Source organism: Argiope bruennichi, chromosome 2 (assembly GCF_947563725.1).
Source record: "Argiope bruennichi chromosome 2, qqArgBrue1.1, whole genome shotgun sequence".
Taxonomy (NCBI): Eukaryota; Metazoa; Arthropoda; class Arachnida; order Araneae; family Araneidae; genus Argiope; species Argiope bruennichi.
This window is the reverse complement of record NC_079152.1, coordinates 102,133,285-102,154,808: the sequence shown is the minus strand read 5'-3', so window position 1 is coordinate 102,154,808 and position 21,524 is coordinate 102,133,285. Positions and strand designations below refer to the sequence as shown.

General features: G+C 34.4%; 1 protein-coding gene across 2 annotated transcripts in view; it reads right to left on the bottom strand.

The window, feature by feature from the left end:
- LOC129954774 (tyrosyl-DNA phosphodiesterase 2-like) overlaps nucleotides 1-21,459 on the bottom strand; it is a 29,440-nt gene extending 7,981 nt beyond the window's left edge. Inside the window, exons 1-4 of one of the 2 annotated variants that reach the window (XM_056068170.1) lie at nucleotides 21,373-21,459; nucleotides 20,571-20,743; nucleotides 19,910-20,001; nucleotides 19,542-19,775 (exon numbers count right to left, since the gene is read on the bottom strand). In XM_056068170.1, coding sequence (XP_055924145.1) covers nucleotides 19,542-19,775; nucleotides 19,910-20,001; nucleotides 20,571-20,714 — 470 coding nt within the window. In that variant the 5' untranslated portion in view covers nucleotides 20,715-20,743; nucleotides 21,373-21,459. Of the gene's footprint in view, nucleotides 1-19,541; nucleotides 19,776-19,909; nucleotides 20,002-20,570; nucleotides 20,780-21,372 lie in introns of both variants that reach the window. The other variant, XM_056068169.1, reaches the window with a different exon arrangement.
- Between the last annotated feature and the right edge of the window lie 65 nt (nucleotides 21,460-21,524).

Below are 21,524 nucleotides of genomic sequence, written 5' to 3'. Positions count from 1 at the left end.
ATACTATCAGGAATACAATCATTAAGAATATCTTTAATTAGGATAATCTAAAATGAAAAATCAAGCAAATGGAATCTAAAATTATATAAAACTTCCTTAGTCCCAGTAAAAATTTAGTTTGTCTTTTCATTATTTAATGCAGTTCACTATAAAAACATATATTTAAAAACACCTCCATGACAAGTTTGCACACATTCTGTTCTCATCATTAAGTTACACAACTTCATTAGAAATCGAAATTAGGCACTGATAGTTGTCTAACTTAATGCCTTCCCTATATGCCAAAAGTATAATTTACAATGAGCATGCATCAATACCTTTACCCAAGTTAACATGGTAATGTCATTTAACATATTTTATAAATAAATAGACAATTAGAACAATTTGAATAAACAAACTGATACTGCAACAGAAAATAAGGAACAAAGAACAATTGTAATACTTAAGAGAAACTGGGAATTTAAATTAGAATTATGTTGGAGAGATTCTAATTTATTAACAGCTACTGCAACAATAAATTTCATGTTGCAGTCATTGAAAGAACAGCACACAGCACTATCTGAAGAATTATATATTACATTGAAAAATCGCACAGAAGAAAGGCATACCGAAATAGAAAATGTATTACGGTATTTACATAATTATAATGATCTTAAGAATGAAAAAGAAAAAGAAGAAAAGGGACTAATCAATTCAAATCTGATCAAGTTTATAATAAATTTTCTTAAAATTTTTTACCCACAAACCTATCCACATTCAGAATTCGGTACAGTTATCGAATATTATGATAACACTAATGTCGATAGTGAAAAGGAATTGCCTCTTGAACAAAAATTAGAATTAGCGATAAATAAAAAAATTTCAACGAACCAAAATACAATACAGAAATCAGCTATATCCAAAACCATCCGACGAGAAATCGATTTATTTGAAGATGAGGGATTTGGAGGTAAATACTTGGAAATAGTATATTTCGCATTGCTGACAATAACACCAACTAGCGTAGATGCCGAAAGAGCGTTTTCGATAGCTAGTATTTTTTGCACAAAATTACGTTCCAGGTTTAATGACAGTACAATTGATGCATTATGTTTTTTAAGATCACATTTGAAAAATTTGTAATAATATCACAGATTGAATAGTGATATTTACACTTTTTTGTGATTTAAATGAGATGTTCCTTTACTTTTTTGTGATTCTTTATATATTGTTATAATTTATAAGTTACAAATTATTTTTTGTGATATTTACACAAAAATGGCAAACAAAACAAAGAAATACATGTGTTTTCTTCCTTTTTCTAAAATTTCTACTGCCGGTATCCCGGTATTAAGATCTAAAAAATACCGAATACCGGTATTGAATTTTCGGTCCGATATTGCAATTCCTACATGCAATTTGTAATCAGCATAGGAAAACATTGTTCAGAATTTTAAAAGAAGAAAATATTCTACAAATAAATTTAATGAATGAAAGTTGAGTACAGTTCATGTCTAGGTATTTAAATTTTTTTTACTGGGGACGCTTAAGATGTGCTTGCCACCAATCTAACAAATACTGTATGTAATTTGCAATAGACAATTGTTACATAAGCAATTTAAATGCATCAACGAATCTGTGCTGCCAAATATGGATAGCTTCTGCTATTAAAAACATTTCTCCATTTCTAAATTATTGATAGATAGCAGATCTTCAAGAATTTAGCCCATTCTTCATCTTCTTTAAAGTGAAGCATGTCAGTCTGATTAATTTTCAATAGCCGCAGTTGCTATATGAAAATGTTTGCTTTAATGATCATTGCACCAAGCCAGTCAGGTAGGTTAAAGAGTCTGGCAACAGTAGATGTTGATGAGTATTTGTTTCACTGCCATTTTGACGATAAAACAAGCAATTCCAGCACTTCATGAAACTCACAAAGTTTGAATTTCCTTTGTATCTGAAAATTCATATTTCTGTTTAGTATTCAGTATAAATTCTAAAGTATTCCCGCACCATTTAGGTACTGACATCTTAGCAGCCTTTAAAATATCAGTAAGTCAGTATTACAGTTCTTTAAAGTTTTCCAAAGTGTTTTTTTTTCCCATCAAAAACAATTTCATGTAATAATCATTAAAAAAAATACAAAGGTTACAAACAAAAGGAAAAATTTTCTTTAATCAATTGAAATTTATTTTAGCATTATCACACCTGAAATACTAATTGTAAAGTAAATTCTAGAACTAAGCTGGAACACTTTAACAAGATCTTAATATCCTCCTCCATCCATAGAATTTATCGGAACACTCTTTATCTAATGAATATTTATCATTTAATGCATTTGATTATCTGTAGTCAATGCAAAAATATAAGAGTAAAATCACATAATAAACAACAGTAATTTTACATGACTCCAATATTGTATAGGATTAAATTTACAGTTTTGCTACGATTAGTCAATGTTGATGCTTTAAAACACACCCAACTTTTAACCATGCCTTAAGAAAAGGCAGCTGGAAGTGAAGGAAGAAGGTTGTGTTTTCTTGGCTCTTGCTTCAGGATTATCTTTTGGTGTGGCTTAGGTTTTTCTGGTTGTTCAGTTTATTTATTTCTTCTTGATGTGGTTGTCAGGGTAAGCATTACATCGTTTCTGCGGTCTTCCTTTGTTCGTGGAAACATAGTAGGAGGAGTTTTCTTTTTTGTTTTTATTGGTGTTTATACCGCCATTTTTCACTGGGGGTGAAGTGGTAGTGGCACTATGTATTTTTTTCTTTCAGAGATTTAAAGGTAAGTCTTCTATGTTTATGATTATTTTCTTTTAGTAAATGTTTTATTTCTTTTTGGCAGATTAAAGCCAGAGTATTTGTCGGGCAAGACGAAGCGTAAACCCGATGACCCTGTGTCTGAGAGTTGCCGCAAAGATAGAAGGATCAATGATGCATTGACAAATGAGTTCCCACTCGTTGACAAAGCTAAGATAGCACTTCAAAGAGGCTGTTCTATCGTTAAATTGTGCATAGACAGCAAGACAGGCTCATCCCCATGGATTAAGTCAACTGACATTAACGTCAAATTTGAACCCATCACTCAAAGTTATGATACGTTTTTTGTAAATAAACTCAAAAAATCAATTCTTATTACGCGCCACATAAATTCAATCGAAAAAGTGACGAACTTTTGTTTCGAGTTTTCCAAACGCTTGTGTCCGAATTATTGATACAAACATCGTCACCAAATAAGTTGTGAAAACAACAAAAGATGTAGAAAAGTGACTGGTTACGAGATTATTTTTAAAACTTTGTTGTATCATTCTTGTATCTGGCAACTCTTTTTTGTGAGCACTTCTGTTTTAATGTAATGTTTTGTGTGCGTGGTAGTTTTAGATGTAGTTAAAGTAGATTAAAAGCTTTTTATAAGTTTTTGAAGAGTATAGAGTTTTATATACTACATCACATGAGTATTGAAAATTAGGAATATCGATCCATAATAGAGTTTGGAGATCGATATCCGATATCTGGCGTCCGTGACAGGATATCTGCTACGATTCGAGTAAGCCATAACTTTTGAGCTTGTTATATTTTTGTAATGGAGAAACTAAAGAATTCTCGAAAACAGTATCGGAGACTCTTTACGATTGCTCATAGTGACTTTTTGAACTATGAAAATGAGCTGACTGTCGAAGATAAAATTTTGAAATTAAAAATTGTAGAAGAGAATGCGAAACTAATGGTAGCGCGTGAGTACGAATTTCGAGAACTATTGTTTGCTTCCGAAGAGACTGAGGAAAATATCAATAATGAAATCGACATTTCAGAGAGTTATATTGATAAGTGGCGAGTTTTAGAAAATAAATTACATGATCCTTTGGATGAGAAAAAAGAACATTCTCCGGCTTCTACTGTTTTCGGAGCGATGAGTACTACACCGAACAATTTATTGCATTATTCTAAAATCAATTTACCTACTTTTGATGGAAATATAAAGAACTGGTTGTGTTTTGGGGGACAATTTCAAAAAACTGATAACGATTCCAACCTTGATAATCATGATAAATATGTTTATTTAGCACACGCTATGAAGAAAGGTTCACCCGCTGACGAGTTGATTAAAAGTTTCCTCCCTGGCGGTGAAAATTATGAAAAAGCGGTTAAACAGTTAAAGCTACGCTATGGCAGAGAAGAGTTGCTCGTCGAGGTTTACGAGAGAGATCTGTTATCTATTGTACTATTAAAACAAAAGTTGCAAAAAATCCCCATACGTAAACTGTATGATCAGTTAGAAACAAAACTAAGAGCTTTAGAGTCTTTGGGAGTGATCAAGGATAAATATGCTGCAATGTCGTTCCCTCTAGTTGAATTTTCTCTCCCTGACGAGACTTTAAAGGTATGGCAGCGATTCCGAACTACGCATAGACGAGTGAGTGAGGAGGTGACGTATAGTTTAACAACCGAGAAAAAAGATACCTCTTCAAATAAGAAAATGACAAGTAACGATCTAGATCGGCTTTTAGACTTTCTCCAGGATGAAGTGGAGGGAGAAGAAAGAATTTGTTAGCTTCCCAAAGTTTTGATCAATCTAAAGAATCAAGCTTTTCCAACAGTCGTCGAGAATTTAACGAGAAGAAGTTTCAAACAAGAGTATCATCAGCAACTGATCTTTTGGCCTCTAATCTCAATAAGAAGAAACTTTGAATTTTTTGTACTGAGGAACATTATTCATGAAACTGTAAAAAAGCTTCTAAACTGACTTTGCATGAAAAACAAAGTGCTGTAGAAAAGGCCCGTTGTTGTTTTTGGCCCGTTGCGAATTTTTCATCCGTTCCTCTAGTCCAAGGAATACACAGGAAAATACAAATAACCCCACTCATGACACCAAATGTTACAAAATTTTTCTACAAATACCGTGGATCAATCGCAATAATGCAGCACATTTAATCGCTAGTTCAGCAGCTTTCTTGCTGTCTAATCCTCTCAAATCTTTTACTTGTCGGCGACTCCGACTATGACACACGACTTCTGACGATACACACAACTTCACTGCAGCTTCAGAGTGCCTGTCTTTTATAGCTCCGAAAGGCGGGGCTAGAATCTTCAGACCAATCAGGGCGTACCTGGGTGCATCTCGGTTCTTTGTGGACGGATCGTGAAAGTTCTCGAACTTTCCAGTATTATCCATTTAGTCGCCAAACTCGCCGCCAAATGGTCGCAAGCTCAGCACGCACAGGACAGATCTTACAAAGGTTTTAACGGTTTTTCCAGGATGACACTATTCGTGCTGGGTAGCAAAATTACAGATTTGTAACAGTATTTACAACACTCACTGTTCGGTGGTTCCAATACCTCAACCTGCCAACATAATGTATATATGATATATTTGTCAAGCGTTTCAGAGGAGTATAACTGTCATTTTGAAATACTCGGACAGGAAGTGATTTGTGAATCAATATTATCTAGAAAACGAGGGTCACATTTTGAAGAACTCAGAGACTACAACATTCATTTGGCGGAAGATTTGGATGGTCCAACTGAAATTCTCATAGGAGCTGATGTTGCAGGAAAGCTGATTACTGGAAACTATCTCCAACTAAAAAATGGAATCATTGCAATTGAAACAAAGCTAGGTTGTACGGTTATTGGAAGTGCCAATAGTGAGAATACAAGCTTATTAATCACTTCAATGCTCACGACAAGTGCTTGCATAACAGATTTGTGGACTCTTGACTCTCTTGGTATCACAGACCCATCTGAAAAGAAGACGGCGGTTGAACTACAAGAAGCAGCGAGGCAGCATTTCTTAAACACAGTTAAAATAGAGAACAATAGGTATGTTGTGAGTTTACTTTGGATTGAAGATCATCTTCCACTTCCTGACAATTTTGAACTTTCTGAGAAGAAGTCTGAGAAAAAGTTCGGTTTTAAGTCTCTTTACACAAAGTTGTAAAGAGACTTAAAACCGAAGGACTGTTCGAAGCCTAAGGAGCAGTGTTTAAAGAGTGGTTGGAAGAAAATATCATAGAAGAAGTGACTAAAGACGAGGTTAATCTCCTTGCACATTATTTACCACACCGTCCTGTTTTGAAGGAGGACAGTACAACCAAAATCAGACCTGTATTCGATGCTTCTGCTAGACAGAAAGGTGCCCCTTGCCTCAATGACTGTTTAAAAACTGGAGTTAATTTGATTGAATTGATACCAAATATCTTATATCGTTTTCGGTTGGAAAAAAATGGAGATATTAACTGATATTAACAAGGTGATGATTAGGAAATAAATGGAGATATTAACTGATATTAACAAGGTGATGATTAGGAAATAAATGGAGATATTAACTGATATTAACAAGGTGCTGATATTAACAAGGCCTTTTTGCAAATTTGTCTGTCACCTTCAGATAAAGATTTTTTGCGTTTTCTGTGGATTGGAGAAGATGGTAAATTGAAGTACTTTAGACATTGTCGTGTAGTTTTTGGTGTGTCATGCAGTCCCTTTTTGCTTGGAATTGTTATTCTGCACCACTTGCAAGATGTATTAAACCATCAAGATAAGAAATATCCAGAGAGGATGGTAAAATTATTAATGCAGAGTTTTTATGTGGATAATTGTGTGACAAGTGTGCCAAACGAGAAGGAGCTTGAACTCTTCATTGAGGTTGCGACCAATGTCATGGCTGAGAGAAGTTTTCAACTAAGAGGCTGGAAAAGCACATGTTTAAAGAATAAAAGCACTCCTGTCACGAATGTTTTAGGATTACAGTGGGGCAAAAGTCTCGATACTTTGGTTATAAATATGAACAGCCTGAAGGAACTTTGTGTAGAGAATGTGACGAAGAAAATTATTCTTTCCACAGCTCATCGTATCTTCGATCCTATTGGTGCAACTTGTCCTGTTGCATTGTTTCCAAAACTGCTGCTACAGAAAACTTGGGAGCGAAAATTGAATTGGGAGGAAGAAGTGGACTCTGATACTAGAGAAGAGTTTCTGAAGTGGATGAGAGACATATTTCATCTCGAAAAGGTTCAAATTCCTCGACATTTAAAAACTGGTGATGCGAATGAGAAATGTTCCTTGCATTTTTTCAGTGATGCGAGCATGTATGCTTATGCAGCAGTAGCTTTTCTTCGAGTTGAGACGAGTGAGTATGTCAAAGTTCAGTTGTTAAGTGCTAAAGCCAGAGTTTTCCCAACGGGAAAGAAGAAGACCACTATTGCAAGACTAGAGTTATTGGCGGCTACAATCACTGCACGCCTTGCCTTATCTATCACAAAAGACATCCCACATGAAGAAATCTATTTGTGGTCCGACTCAACGACAGTGATGACTTGGATTAAAAGAGAAGATGCTTGGAGTAACTTCATACAAAACCGTGTTGCTGAAATCTTTGACTTTCAAAGAAAATTGGAGACATGTGCCTGGTTCGTTTAATCTTGCCTATCTTCCAAGTAGAGGTTGTTCTGCCAAGAAACTAGTGCAGTGCAAATGGTGGGAGGGCCCTGATTGGCTGCATTTACCTGCTAATCAGTGGCCATTCTCAGATGTAGTAGTCAATGAAGATGAAGTGCTGAAGGAACTAAAGAAAACTCTTGTGTCTACCCCGACTGAATGTTTGAGTGCTCACGCCATCGAAAACGTGAATATGGAAGAACCTGATTGGTACTATGGTTACTTTTCACAATATGAGAAAATTGTACGTATGATTGGCCGGATATTGAGATTTTTTAGAAACTGTAAAAAACCAAAAAAATTGAGAAAATGTGATATTCTGGATGCAGAGGACTTTGAAGAAGCGGAGAAAATAGTAATAAAGACCATTCAAAGTGAAGCATTCATTAATGAGAAAGACGAGAAATTGAAAACTTTAAAAGTTTACAAAGATGAGAATGCCATCATCAGATTGAGAACAAAAATTGAGTATCGCGAAGTCAGCCATTCTTTTCGAAGACCTGTAGTCCTTCCTTCTCAACACCATGTTGTGAAACTTTTAATAGTTTCTTTTCACAAAAGACATGGACATGTGGGGACTCAAATGCTACTTAACCTGCTGAGAGAACATTTTTGGATCTTAAATGGCCTAAAAACTTTGCGATCGATCATCTCAAAATGTGTTATCTGCAAGAGGCATTCTGGAAAAAATTTAGATGCAGAGCCAGCCCTAATTACCAAAGATCGAATCAGAGACACTGCTGTATTCGAAATTGTAGGAGTGGACTTAGCTGGCCCATTGTACTTGAAAGATGAGAAAAAGACTTGGGTTTGTCTTTTCACATGCGCGGTGTACAGAGCTGTACATCTTGAGCTTCTATCAGGCATTTCCACTGATACATTTTTGTTGGCCCTGCGCAGATTTGTGGCAAGAAGAGGTAGATGCTCAGTTATCTACTGTGACAATGGAACAAACTTTGTTGGTGCTAGTAACTTGCTCCGCTCTTTAGACTGGAACCAGATCGTAGAGAACGGAACAATAAATCGCATTAAATGGAAATTTAACCCCCCTACTGCGTCCTGGTGGGAGAGGTTGATTCAAGTTATGAAAAATGTGCTAAAGAGGGTGTTAGGTCATGCCTTTTTGACATATAAGGAGATGATCACGGTTCTCTGCGAATTGTGAATCGATAATCAATTCGAGACCTCTCACCTACATTTCAGAGAGAGATACAGATTTTGTTCCACTGTCACCATCATTATTCCTACAAGACATTAGAGAAGTTGGAGTGCCCGACTGTGATGCAGCAGATCACAAAAGCCTATATAAAAGGATAAAATATCGTCTTGCTTTGCAAAAGGACCTTAGCAGGGGTGTTTGTGGGACCCCAAAAAATCCCCTGAAACTTTTACGGACTTACTACCGGCATTTTGGAGTTTCGAGAAGGGGGGGGGAGAGAGAAATGAAAAATTACAATTATGAAATATTGAATGACCTAATTATAAAAGTTCAATGAATTACTTTTTTTGCAAAATCAATAACCATAAATTTTCAAACATATAAACTACTACATTTTATGCAAATCTTTTAAATTACCTGAATTAATTCTTTTAAAAAAATTATCTAATTTCTGCTGCTTTTTTTTTATTTTCTGATGTTTGTGGGCTTGTCTTTCTTTTGTGGTGAACTTCATAATTGCAGGAAGGTTGACTTTTATTTTCCTCATTTACAGTTGAAGAAATTTCCTCGAGAACTGCACATGCAGAGGTAGAAGCAGTTTGCTTTTCTGCTAATGTAGAAGGTTTTTCAGAGACTTTTATAGGTGACTCATCTGAAATAAATGTTTTTAAGTCCTCTTGACATGTTTTCCAACTTCTGTTCATATTCAGTAAGAGATCTTTGTGAATTGGATCAGTCATTGGATTTTTTGAGCCATGTTTTTCACATGAGGTTTCTTTAGAAGCCATTAAATCATATTTAATAGTCTGCACTGCATCTAGGGAATCAATCTTAAGAGAGGTTCTATAGTCAGTGACAAGTGTATCCATTAAGTTGAATGCACTTTCCACTAATGGGCCATGGAAGCAGCTAAGGCAGGCTTTGACCAATTTAGCCAATGTAGGATACTTATAATCATTTGTGAAATCATCTTTTAAATTAAAAACTTTAGACCAATATTTATCAATTGTACACTTGACTTGATTTCCACTTTCATCAGATGTGTAGAGCATTTCTTTGGTGATATCAATATCACTCTGGTATAACCTTATTTCAGCTTCTACTTTTGACTTTTCATTATCACTAAAAATATGGGACATAAAAGATGATAATTTTTTAAAAGCTAATATTGTACTGGTTTTACCTCTTAGCTCTGGATCTAATGCTGTAAAACTAATTAGATATGAATTTTTAAGGGGTAATTTCTGTTTCATATGCTGAAATTTCTAAATGAAATTCTCTTGCGTACATAAATAAAAAATATTTCAATAAGCGAAACGAAAAATTTACACGTGCATCATTAAATGAAACGAAAATTTTACACAGCGAAGAAAAAAAAGTTCCGAAGCGATCAATGACAAATAGCTAATACGGCGAAAAATCCCCCTTCTCTACTTATTGGCGCCACGCCAGGAGAGATAAGACCTTTGAACCCAGAGTCACGTTATCGCACATCTGGTCGAACGAAGTCTCCCCCTTTTTTTTCTGCCGCGCCTACTTGCCGAAAAGAATCCAGAAGAGAATGTCCGAGAACCGGGGGAATGAGTCATAACTCGCAATAAGGAAGAACAAAAAAGAAGTTTTTCCCCCTTTTCACGCATTATCACTGCCTTTGGAGAAAGAAAGGAAAAGTTTTCACCACACACACTGACCTTGCGTTTTCTGCTTTCAAAGCAAACAAAATTACCCAGATCAAAATAAATAATTCATTATTATTCCTACTTCCTTTTTAACGACGATCCCCGGAAATTCCGGGGATCGAAGTTCAAAATCCCCGGAATTCCGGGGTTTCCCCGGAGCACAAACACCCCTGCCTTAGGAAAAGATTCAGGTCTGAGTATTTAGGTTCGTAGATACAAAGGCCAAAGCTTCAAAATAAGTCGATTATTTCTGTTGGTGATGTTGTTCTTGTAGGAAACGATAATGAGAAGCGTATCAACTGGCCCCTGGAACGTGTGACAGAAATCATCCCGGGGAAAGAGGGAATTACCAGACTCGTGAAACTTAAAACAGCCCGTGGAGAAATACTAAGACCGATTCAAAGACTGTTTCCGTTGGAGATAACTTATGATGTGGCTAAGGATGTCAGAGCTAAAGTGCAACAAGAGCAGGTTACTCCTAAAGTGCAACAAGAGCAAGCTGCTCATGAGGTGTCGCACACACGAGTGTTAGATCCTGAAGGTCCCATTTCAGAAACTGTTAAAACTCGATCTGGAAAAATCGTACATGGACCAAAAAGACTCGATTTGTGACTTTGAGACTTGTTGAGTTGCGAACTCTCCCAACTTAAGGTGGGAGGATGTAGAAAACTGACTGGTTACGAGATAATTTTTAAATTCATTCTTGTATCTGGCAACTCTTTTTTGTGAGCACTTCTGTTTTAATGTTTTGATGTAATGTTTTGTGTGCGTGGTAGTTTTAGATGTCCGTAAATGTAATTAGATGTAGTTAAAGTAGATTAAAAGCTTTTTGTAAGTTTTTGAAGAGCATTGAGTTTTATATACTACATCACATGAGCATTGAGAATTAGGAATATTGATCCATAATAGAGTTTGGAGATCGATATCCGACAAAAGATGTAAAAATTGTGGGGGCACACAAGCTGAGGAATGTGTTCTATCCATTAAATATTTTCACTGTGAAGAGGCGCATGACGCACTCAATAGTGACTGCCGTTTCTACTAGATAGAAAAAGAAATTATTAATTTGATCACATACAAGGACATCTCTTTCCAGGAAGCAAGGAGAATAGCGACATCGCCAACCTTCGCGCAAAAAGTCAAGAGTGATCCGGCAGTTCATACTCTTGATAACCCCAACAAACAAGCTTCCGACCTCAAATCAGCCTTCAGGAGCCAACAAAGTTTATTATTGGTCTTATTCCACAGGGGAATGAAATTTTAAAACTTCATGAAGTAAACCGCCAATGCGTGGCTCATATCGTGGAAATCCAAAACAATTGCGACAAAAAAGTGGAGGAGAATAATTCTCTTCGAAACTCTAGACACTTTAAATAATAAAATATCATTGCTCGAATCAAATTTTGGTTACAGCCCGTCTCATAGCCCAGATCTTGTTCTTGATCAAAGTTTCCTTGCTGAAATAAATAATCTGAGTGGGGAAGAAGGAATTTTGGACATAGGATCAGTCACTTGATTTTTTTTTTTTTTTTTTATTCTCTCCTCTTTTCCCCTGTATATATATATTTCAATGCATTTTATTCATTGGAATATCCACGGGATCAAAAGTAAGATCCCTTGGCTGCTCGAACCCTCTTTTTCTCTTGCCCAGTGTCTGGTATTGCAGGAATCTTGGTTGAGTACATCGCACCCTTTTTCATTCAAAAATATGAAAATATTTCGTATTGAAAGGCAAAATTCGATTAGAGGCGGCCTTATTACGGCTGTTCGTCAGGATATCCCGGTTTAGCATTTCGCTCTCGCCCTTCCTCCATCGGATGTGGAGGTCATAGTATTAAAGATTTGGCTTGGTCCGAACTTGGATTTCCCAATCCTAGTTATTAATCTCTATTCACCTGGTGGCAAGTTTGAAGCTTCCTGGCTGGATTCTTTTGCATCTTAGATTACTCCTCCTTTCGTGTTGGGCGATTTCAATATGCATCACCTGGCACTCGGGAACTATCATACATTCCTCCGATGTTAACTTGGTCTTAGATTGGTTTAGCTCTAATCAAATGTGCTTACTAAATACGAACAAGTTCACCAGATATCAGGGGATCCAAACCCTCTATTTATTAGACTTGTTGATCTGTTCAACATATATAGTAAATAAAATTAGGATAGAGATTTCCCATGATCTATACGACAGTGATCACTGCCCCATTTTCATCTTGATCTGTAACATCGGCATGAAGTCCCTTCATACCCGCAAATACATAGATTTGAATAAATGTTTTAGAAAGGTAAACAAGCTTATTCAAAGGCAGGACCAACTGCCCTCCCTCGTCAGTTTTACTCAAACTTTTCAGGAAAGTGCTAGTGCATCCTCATAATCTCTTTCTTGGTCCAGTCACTCTCACTCTCCTTGGCGAGATGTAAAGTGCAATTATCTCAAGGCAGTGAAAAGAAAACTCAGAAAGGCAAAACCATAACCTTCAATTTCGAACTGTGTCGCCTATAGGAACATAGATTCGATTCTTAGAAAATATGTGAAGAGGCGTAAACGCAATTTTTTGGAGAGAACATCGCAGGAGGTTGCGTCCTCACATTGCGCTTTTCGGATTATTAAAACTCTGCTGAACAAGGATACTTCCCCATGCAAGTTGCAATGTCCCACGACAGATGAAGAAACCAAAGAAATGGAGAGTTATCCATATAGAAGCGTTATAGGTTGCTTTATTGCATAGAGAACTAGACCTGGCATTAATTATGCTGTAAATCTCTTTTCGCAGTTTCATTCCAATCCTGGAGTCACCAACTGGAGCGGATTGATGAAACTACTAGGATATCTACAAGCTATCAGACACTACAAATTCGATCTTGGGAACATCACCGAAGTATCTCTTTGCGTCATGCCGAGACGATCGCATTTCAGTGAGCGGACGATTATTTTCTGTGACAATGCACCGATCTCGTGGAGGACTGCCAAGTAAAAATCAGTAACCTTATCATCGATAAAAGCAGAGTTCATCAGCATATGTGAAACATCAAAGGAGCTAACATGGCTGAAGAATGTTCTTGAAGAAAGTCAATTTTTATTAAGCACCAATGTGTTCCTTGGGTGAGATCTCTCGTAAACCATTAAGTGGCAATATAACTGCAATTCAGTTTTCTAAATCGTCGATTGAAAATAACGGCACTAAGCATCATATCATAAAATATCATTTTGTCAAGAATCTATTAAACTTTAACATTTTTAAGTTACTGTATGTAAACACTAAGTTGAATAAAGCAGACATATTTACTAAGTCTCAAACAAAATTTCAGATTAAGAAATTTAATGAGAAATTATTTAAAAACCATGAAGTGAAATATTAGTATTTGGTATTTTTTTTAAATAATGTTATGTTGTATAGGATTAAAATCTTGCATAAATATTATGATGCATTTTCAAAAATGTCTTTAGAAGCATAGTATGCATTTCAAGTTGAGAAATTATTTTGTGAGAATTTGTTAAGGTTAAAGAATATTTCTTTTTTCCTCACATTTGTCAATGGAATGCTTTGTAAAAGATTTTCATCTAAATGTTTCTTTTTAAAAATTAAGACTGAATCTATATACAAATATTGATTATTAGAAAATGTTTTTGTAAAAAAAATATAAATGTTTTATATGTGCTGAATATTATCAAAGTATAAAAACTGTATGCATATCAAAGTTAAGATATAAGACTAAGTTTTAAAACTAAAAAAAAAAAAAAAAAAAAAAAAAAGAACCCTGTAAGTATCGCGATAAAGCTCGTTAAATTTCAGTATTTAATCTAATTCTATAAATTAGAATTATTCTTAAGAAAGCAGCTGAAATACTGCCGAGGGGGGCATTTGTTGGGAATAAATCAAAATTTTCCTTCCATTTTTTTTTTATCCGAAGCATCTGCTAGATGCAAATTTTTTGAATCTTTATCTAATTGGATGCAGTCACCCAAGAGCTAATATCTAGTATAATATGCTAATAAGATCACTCTAATTAGCATATCATTGAAGAAATACAGTTTTTTGTTTATCGCGACACTACAAGATTTTATTTTTTTTTTTTAACTGATGGTACTGAGAGACCTCTGTAGCTCAAACTATCAGCCGCAAAGCTACCAAATTTTGTACGGGGGTTACTGACGACATGGGAAAAAAATTATCCGCGAAAAAAAAAAAATTAGTTTGAAAAGTTGTCGATGGGGGAATGTGGCGCTTTTGATCGAAATTTTAAGTTTAACTGCAGGATAAAATTTTTAAAAGCTACAGTAAACAGATAAATGAATAACAAAGAATTAATTTTTCCACAAATGTGCTTTATTCGAAAAAATAACTTTTGTAAATGGTAACAAATTTAAGAAAAAAGAAAGAAAGAAAAAAAAAAGGAGATTATATTAATTTTTTTTTATTCTTTTCCTTTTGTTTTTATTCAGTAGAATCGCTTTCCCGGGGAAGACATATGCTATTTTCAATATGATTTCCATTTTCTTGGACAAAGCATTGCATTCTGTACAGCTGAATGCAACATTTCAAGAGGCATGTTTATAACAGTCCGTATTATGTTTTCCTTTAAAACTGATAAGTTTGAAACTCCACCAAGATAAACCTTCGATTTTAAATAACCCCATAGAAAAAAGTCACAGTGGTTAGATCTGGGGAGCAAACTGGCCATGCAACACGAAAACAGCGACTAATGACTCTTTCTTCTGTAAAGTGATGGCGCAGCAGTTGCTGTACACATGTACCAATATGTGGTGGTCCTCCATCCTGCATAAAGACAATTTTATCTAAGCATTGCCTTTGCTGAAGTTGTGGGATAACAAAACTACCCAGCATATCATGATATCTTTGAGCGTTTACGGAACAGGTCTGCAGTCCTGCTTGGGTAATAGTCTAACAAAAGTATGGTCCGATGATAAAATCTGCTATAAAATCACACCAAACTTACTTTTTGAGAATGGAATGAGAATGAAATTTCTTGAAATGCATGGGGTTGTTCAGATGCCCAAATTTTAGAATTCTGAGTGTTAACAATCCCATTCAAATAAAAATGGGCCTCATCACTTCAGATAATTATCCAAGGCCACGCCTCGTCGACCTCCATTCTGGCAAGAAATGTCAAAACAAAGGTTAATCGAAGATCATAATCTGTAGGTTTTAATTCATACAAAAGGCTAATTTTATATGGATAAAATTGAAGAATTTTTCTTAAAACTTTCCATACAGTTAAAGCACTAGCATCCAATTGTCGGGCAACTCAAATTGTGCTCATCTGATTTCTTTCAACTATTGCAGTCACAACGTCTGTGATCGTATCCTCCGATACCGGTTTCCATCCTCAACCAGGCCGAATTGCGAGAAAACCTGTTTTTTCAATTTTTTAATCATTGCTTTCACTGTATTAATTGATAGAGGTCCTTTACGTAAATTGTTTTGCCTTCTAAATTCGCGAAGAGCGGCCGCTGCATTCGATTGATTAAGATAAAAGAGCTTCACAAGTAATGCACGCTGTGCTAAAGTGAGACGCATTTTACAAATCCACTGATACCTGAAATGATTTTCAATGCCCCGCTTCTTTTTTATAATTCAAAATACTGGCGCTGGTGTCAACTACGTAATCGGGATTTTGCAATTTTCCCCCGTGTTTCATGCAAAATTTTAGTTGTCTTAAAGTGTAAAGCGCCACATGTTTTTCTATCGGCAACTTTCGGAACTAATTTTTTTTTTCTTCTTTTTTTCCGCGGATTCCTTTTTCCCATGTTGTCAATAGTCCTCGTACAAAATTTGGTGGCTTTGCGGCAGATAGTTCAAGCTACAGAGGTCTCTGAGTACTGACAGTTAAAAAAAAAAAAAAAAAAAAAAACCCACCCTGTATATAAGACGGTAATGATGGAGTTGCCGGAAGTTGCTGTCGTTGTGTGTATACAAGCTGATGTGCATCTTCGAGAAGTATGTTTTCCTTTTCCTTCACTTAAGTTCAGGTCACGAGAAGTTTTAACCGCGTTTTAATAAATATTCAAGTTATCCTCTAATCGTCATTGTGTGAATCTCTTCCTTGATAGATAGATGCAATTTATTAATTTAGGGCAAATTTATCGCAAGATAATTTATCGGCAAACAATAAGGTCCCTGAATCTTGAAGAACAGCAAAGATTATACCAATCTTGAAACCTGGAAAAAGTTCATCAGAGGTCTCATCATACAGACTCATAGCGTTGATGTCTGTTATAGGAAAGATTTCCGAACGGATAATATTGAATCGGCTTCTATGATTTTACATAAATAAAAAATTCTTTTCCCCTTTTTCTGCCGGGTTTTTACCATGCAAAGGCATTGACATCTTTTCAGCAGTCCTGACAAACAAAATTTGGATAGCTACAGCTCAGAAAAAGTTTGTGTATGGCATTTTCTTAGACATAAAGTCTGCTTATGATAACGTTTGGCATGATGGCCTGATACTCAAGGTACTACAATCCGGAATAAAGGGTAAGTTGGGTATTGTGGATTGCACACTTTTTGCAAGACTATAAAGCATTTGTGTCTTGTAGAGGGGTTTCCTCTTCACTTTTTAGGCAAGAAAGAGGCGTCCCTCAGGGAAACGTTCCTTCCCCATTACTCTTTACAATTTTCACGAGTGATATCTATAATATTTTACCTAATGAGGTCACTTGCTTTATCTATGCAGATGACATTTTCCTATTGGTGGAGGAATGAAATATAGAGGTCTTCTTTCATGACTGTAATATCCCTTGAACCAATAATATCCATTTTCTTGGCATTCAGTTTGCTGCAGTCTTCTAATTCTGTTCACATATTGAACAACTCAAAAACAAAGCCTTTAAGAAACTAAATGCAATCAAAGCCCTGGTTGCTCCAAGGTGGGCGGGCATTTGCATCTAATTTACTGAAAATTTGTGATGCTTGTATCACTCAAGCGATCGAATTTGGTGCTCAAACGATAGGCATGACCAATAAAAGAGCCAAAAATATGAAACTTTGCAAAAAATTCAGAACAATATCCTTTGCTTTGCTCTCAGGCTCCCCAGGTGGACACCTCTTCCAATTCTTTACAAAATATTAAACGAAATTACTATAATATTGAGATTTAGGAGGAAAAATGCAGCATTTTTTGTCAATCAATTTTCAGCCTGTGATTTCACAAATGTATCGAGAGCTATTATCGAGACTAATTCCATTATTTCAAATAGGTTTCCTTGTGGAACCACATTGGAGGCATTTTCGCACTTTGAAAACTTGTCACTGGACAAAATCATATCGACAAGGGTCCCAGTTGATTGGGAAGAATATCAGAATTTCAATATAATGACCCACGAATTGGGATTCCAACACAGAGGTTTAGATCGCAACATCATCAGATTGCTTGTATGCTGAGTATAAAGTATCTATCCCTGCAGATAGAATAATATGGCCACAGATGCATCCAAGAAAGAGTACTCAACAATAGCGGCCACCAATTGTTCTATGAATGCTATAATTAAGGGGACAATACATAATATAAATTCAGGGGAGGGATTTGCTTTGGCCTTGGCTGTTCTAAACTTTATAAATGAATCTAAGGACTATATAATTTTGACGGATAGGTTGTCAAACCTGATGGCCCTGAGGAACCTCAATTTTCATTCACCGAGGAGTTCCCTTCTTCTAGCTCAGATTATTTTTTATGCCTTAAAACTATGCTCTTCTTTGACACTGGTATATACTCCCGCCCATGTGGGAATTGCAGAAAACGAGTGGGCAGACTCTTCTGCAAAACAGGCATTGACCTCCCCAATAATATGTGACTGGATTTCGCTCGAAGAGTCAGATCGACAAGTTACAAAGCTGTCCGTCTGAAGCAAAACAAAGAAAGGAAAAATTCTAAATACTATGAAAACTACAGGTGGCTAGAAAATGTTAACTTAAAAAAATCAACTTGTCTAGATGAAATGAGATATTGACTTTTCACCTAATTTCTAGAAGTCTTCCAGTTAATGATACTCTTTATAAATGTGGACTAATCGATTCTCCTAATTCTATTCACTGCAAGATTCCAGAAACCTGTGAACATATTGTTCTTTACTGTCCTTTATATGAAGTAGCAAATGACTCTTTACATGTAAAGTTAGGCTGCATTCCACTTTCGTTTGATTGGATTTGTGACTTTTCTTATGAAAATCTTCTTAAGATGAAGGCCATTTTGGCATTTTTTCGTAGCAGCAGATAGAGTTTAAGAAATGTTTGTGGTATTCATGAACTTTGTTAATAGGTAACCTGGCACCTTAGTGGCATCAGATATAGTTTAATAAACTTTTGTGGTATTTGTGAATTTTGATTATTGTTAACCCGGTAAAAGCTAAGAACAACAATTCTAGAGCACACGCTAGAGAACACACCTTCATTCCTTCCTTAACCATACCTTAACTTTGCTGTACTTTTTTTTGAGGCTGATATATGAAGGGGCATATAATATGCTATTTCAATTCAAGTAATATTGTATTTTCAGTATCACTCATGAAAAATTTTGTATTTTTTTTCAGGAAGTCTGTATACAAAGCAAAATGCTTGAGATATTTTATTAAGATTACATATGAAATTTAGGGAAAAAAATTAATAAAATCTTAAATTAGTTCTCCCCTTCTACCTTCAAAAATAATGAATATATATAATCTGGGTTCAAAATAAATTTCAAGGACCATAGACATATTAAAATATGTGTGGGTGGGGGAAGGTTCATTAAATACTATCACCATTCTGGAAGGAGTGGGGTCAAGAAATGATGATTCAAATAAAATGCATAAATCTAGTATAACAATAATAAAAATATTAAAAATTAAAATTAATCAAAATTATTAATTTGAGATTAGCTAATACAATATGGAAGGAGCACAGTGACACAAAACTTTAAAAATTAAAAAGAATGTATTGTTGGAATAGTATTTGATAAATAGCATTATACAGCCTAAGAAAAAAATTATAAAAATAATTTATTACTTTTAAATAAGTAAATGTAAAACCCAGGATTTCATAAGAAGCTTATAGAAATACCCATTTATAATACTTTTATATTAATTTAATTGATTAAGATAAAAATAATACGTAGTTTACGTCAAATAATATATATTTTATGTTAGATTGCAAACTAAAACAATACTGTAATAAATATTTATAAATAAAATTGCAACATCAGAATGATATAATAATTTTTAACATAATCCAATACCATACAAATCTCTTGAAATAAATCCACAAATTATATACAGACATAAAAATATTTACTTACTTCATAATTGTTTTGCAAACAGCTTTAGTACGAAGTATCAAATTCTTCTCATTTAAGCCATCAATATTCCAAGTAATAAACTTCAAAACAGGCTTTGTTTTTTTTGTACTGGAATTTAATTCCTTTGCAGTAGTTGAATATGCTCTTTTCTGTGAAGAATTTCCAGCACTACGACAAAGAGCCGATTCTGCTAGCACAGCTGTTGCAGCAGCAGCCAATCTTTCATTGCTACCACTATAATTGTTAAAATTTCAGATAGAGACAAAATAAAATATTTTATTCTTCCCTTTAATAAAAAAATAACTATCCCAGGTAGGAAATATATATATATATATATATATATGAAACTCAAAAATTGCAAAACTTACTCTACTACTACAACAACTTGAGCTTCCTTTTTATCATTTACTCGTACAGCACCTTTATTATTTCTATCTTCAAAAAAGTCATGCACAGATTGCTAAAAAACAATTCATAAAAAATTACACCGTAAAAAAATATAGAGATGCATATTTTTTATATAGAATTACAAAAAATATGGGAAAATACAAGTGATAAATTAATACAAGGTGGACAATCTTAGAAATATTGTAAAAGTAAACAATACATGCAATGTCAGAGGTAAATAGATTCCTTTTTAAAATTTCATTTGGACAAGAGTTTATATATATATATATATATATATATATATATATATATATATAATATTGGATTTTCTTTGAATTAATTTCAGTTTCTTTAAAAATAAAGAGAATAAAATAGTTCAGATTTGGTTTTACAACAAATAATTAACTTCCCCAAAAAAACTAAATTCAGAATTTAATTTTTTAAATTTAATTAAAAGTTTCAGTTCATTAAAAAATAATCTTTCTCTTCCTGTAAAAAATTAAATACCTAGAATGAAAAAGGCAGATATAATTGATATTTTACAATATTAGCCAATCTTATTTTATTTATTTTTTCACTTCATTACTCTACAACTACACATTTCTGAAAAATTCCACACAAATTAAAAAAAAAAAAAACTACCTCTAAATTCCACTTGCGGTCTTGCAAGTAAAACTGAGCACAAGCTTCATCAGTTTCTGTAATTTCTGCAAATTTTTCACATAACCTTTGACACTCTGCTACTTCTGGAATATCTTCACTGCAATCACTATCATCAGAGCTCATATTTGAAAATGAAAATTCTGACAGTCCTCCTAATTAATTCGAATTTCAAATGAAATATGTATACTCTACAAAATAATAAAATAGAATTACACAAAATTCTATTTCAAATGTAATGTCTAGATTTAGCATATAATAAATAATATAATAAAGATGAACTGAAATAAGAATTATCATAAGGAATGACTAATAGTATTTGCAAAGGAAATTAGTTAGCAAAAATTTTACTTGAATGAAATAGCAGCTTCTTTTAAGAAAAATTATGGTTCAAATACAAGAACTCTTCGAAGATATAAACTTATTGCAAAGGTGTGAATTACTAATATGAAAATTATCGCATTAAAAAGGAAAGTAATTTCTACCAACAAATTACGACTGCGCAAATAAATACCAGTCAGGCAAAAAATAAAATAAAGCAAAGGAAACCTATCATACAAGAATTTTAAATCAAGAAATCAAAGTCTTGCGTATTGAGATGATAGCAAATCTTCCACGAACAATATTAGCAGCGTTTCCTCAAATTCGAAATTTTAAAACTATATAAGGTAGAAAATTTTAAATATAAGCATATATATCGTATCACTTTTCAAAATTAAGTCACTATTTTGCAAAAAAATTAAAAGCTTTTATTGGAAAATGACATGAAAGAAACTTAAATCACCTGTTCTAACAAAAGTAATCAGCAAGCTCTTGACAACCACTTACACCTATCGCGCCTTTTCTTTGAGCATAATGTTTACATATTTACGGAATGGAGTTCATCTGTTGCCAAACTGTTTGCATATTGTAGTTTCATATTTTTCAGATTATCAC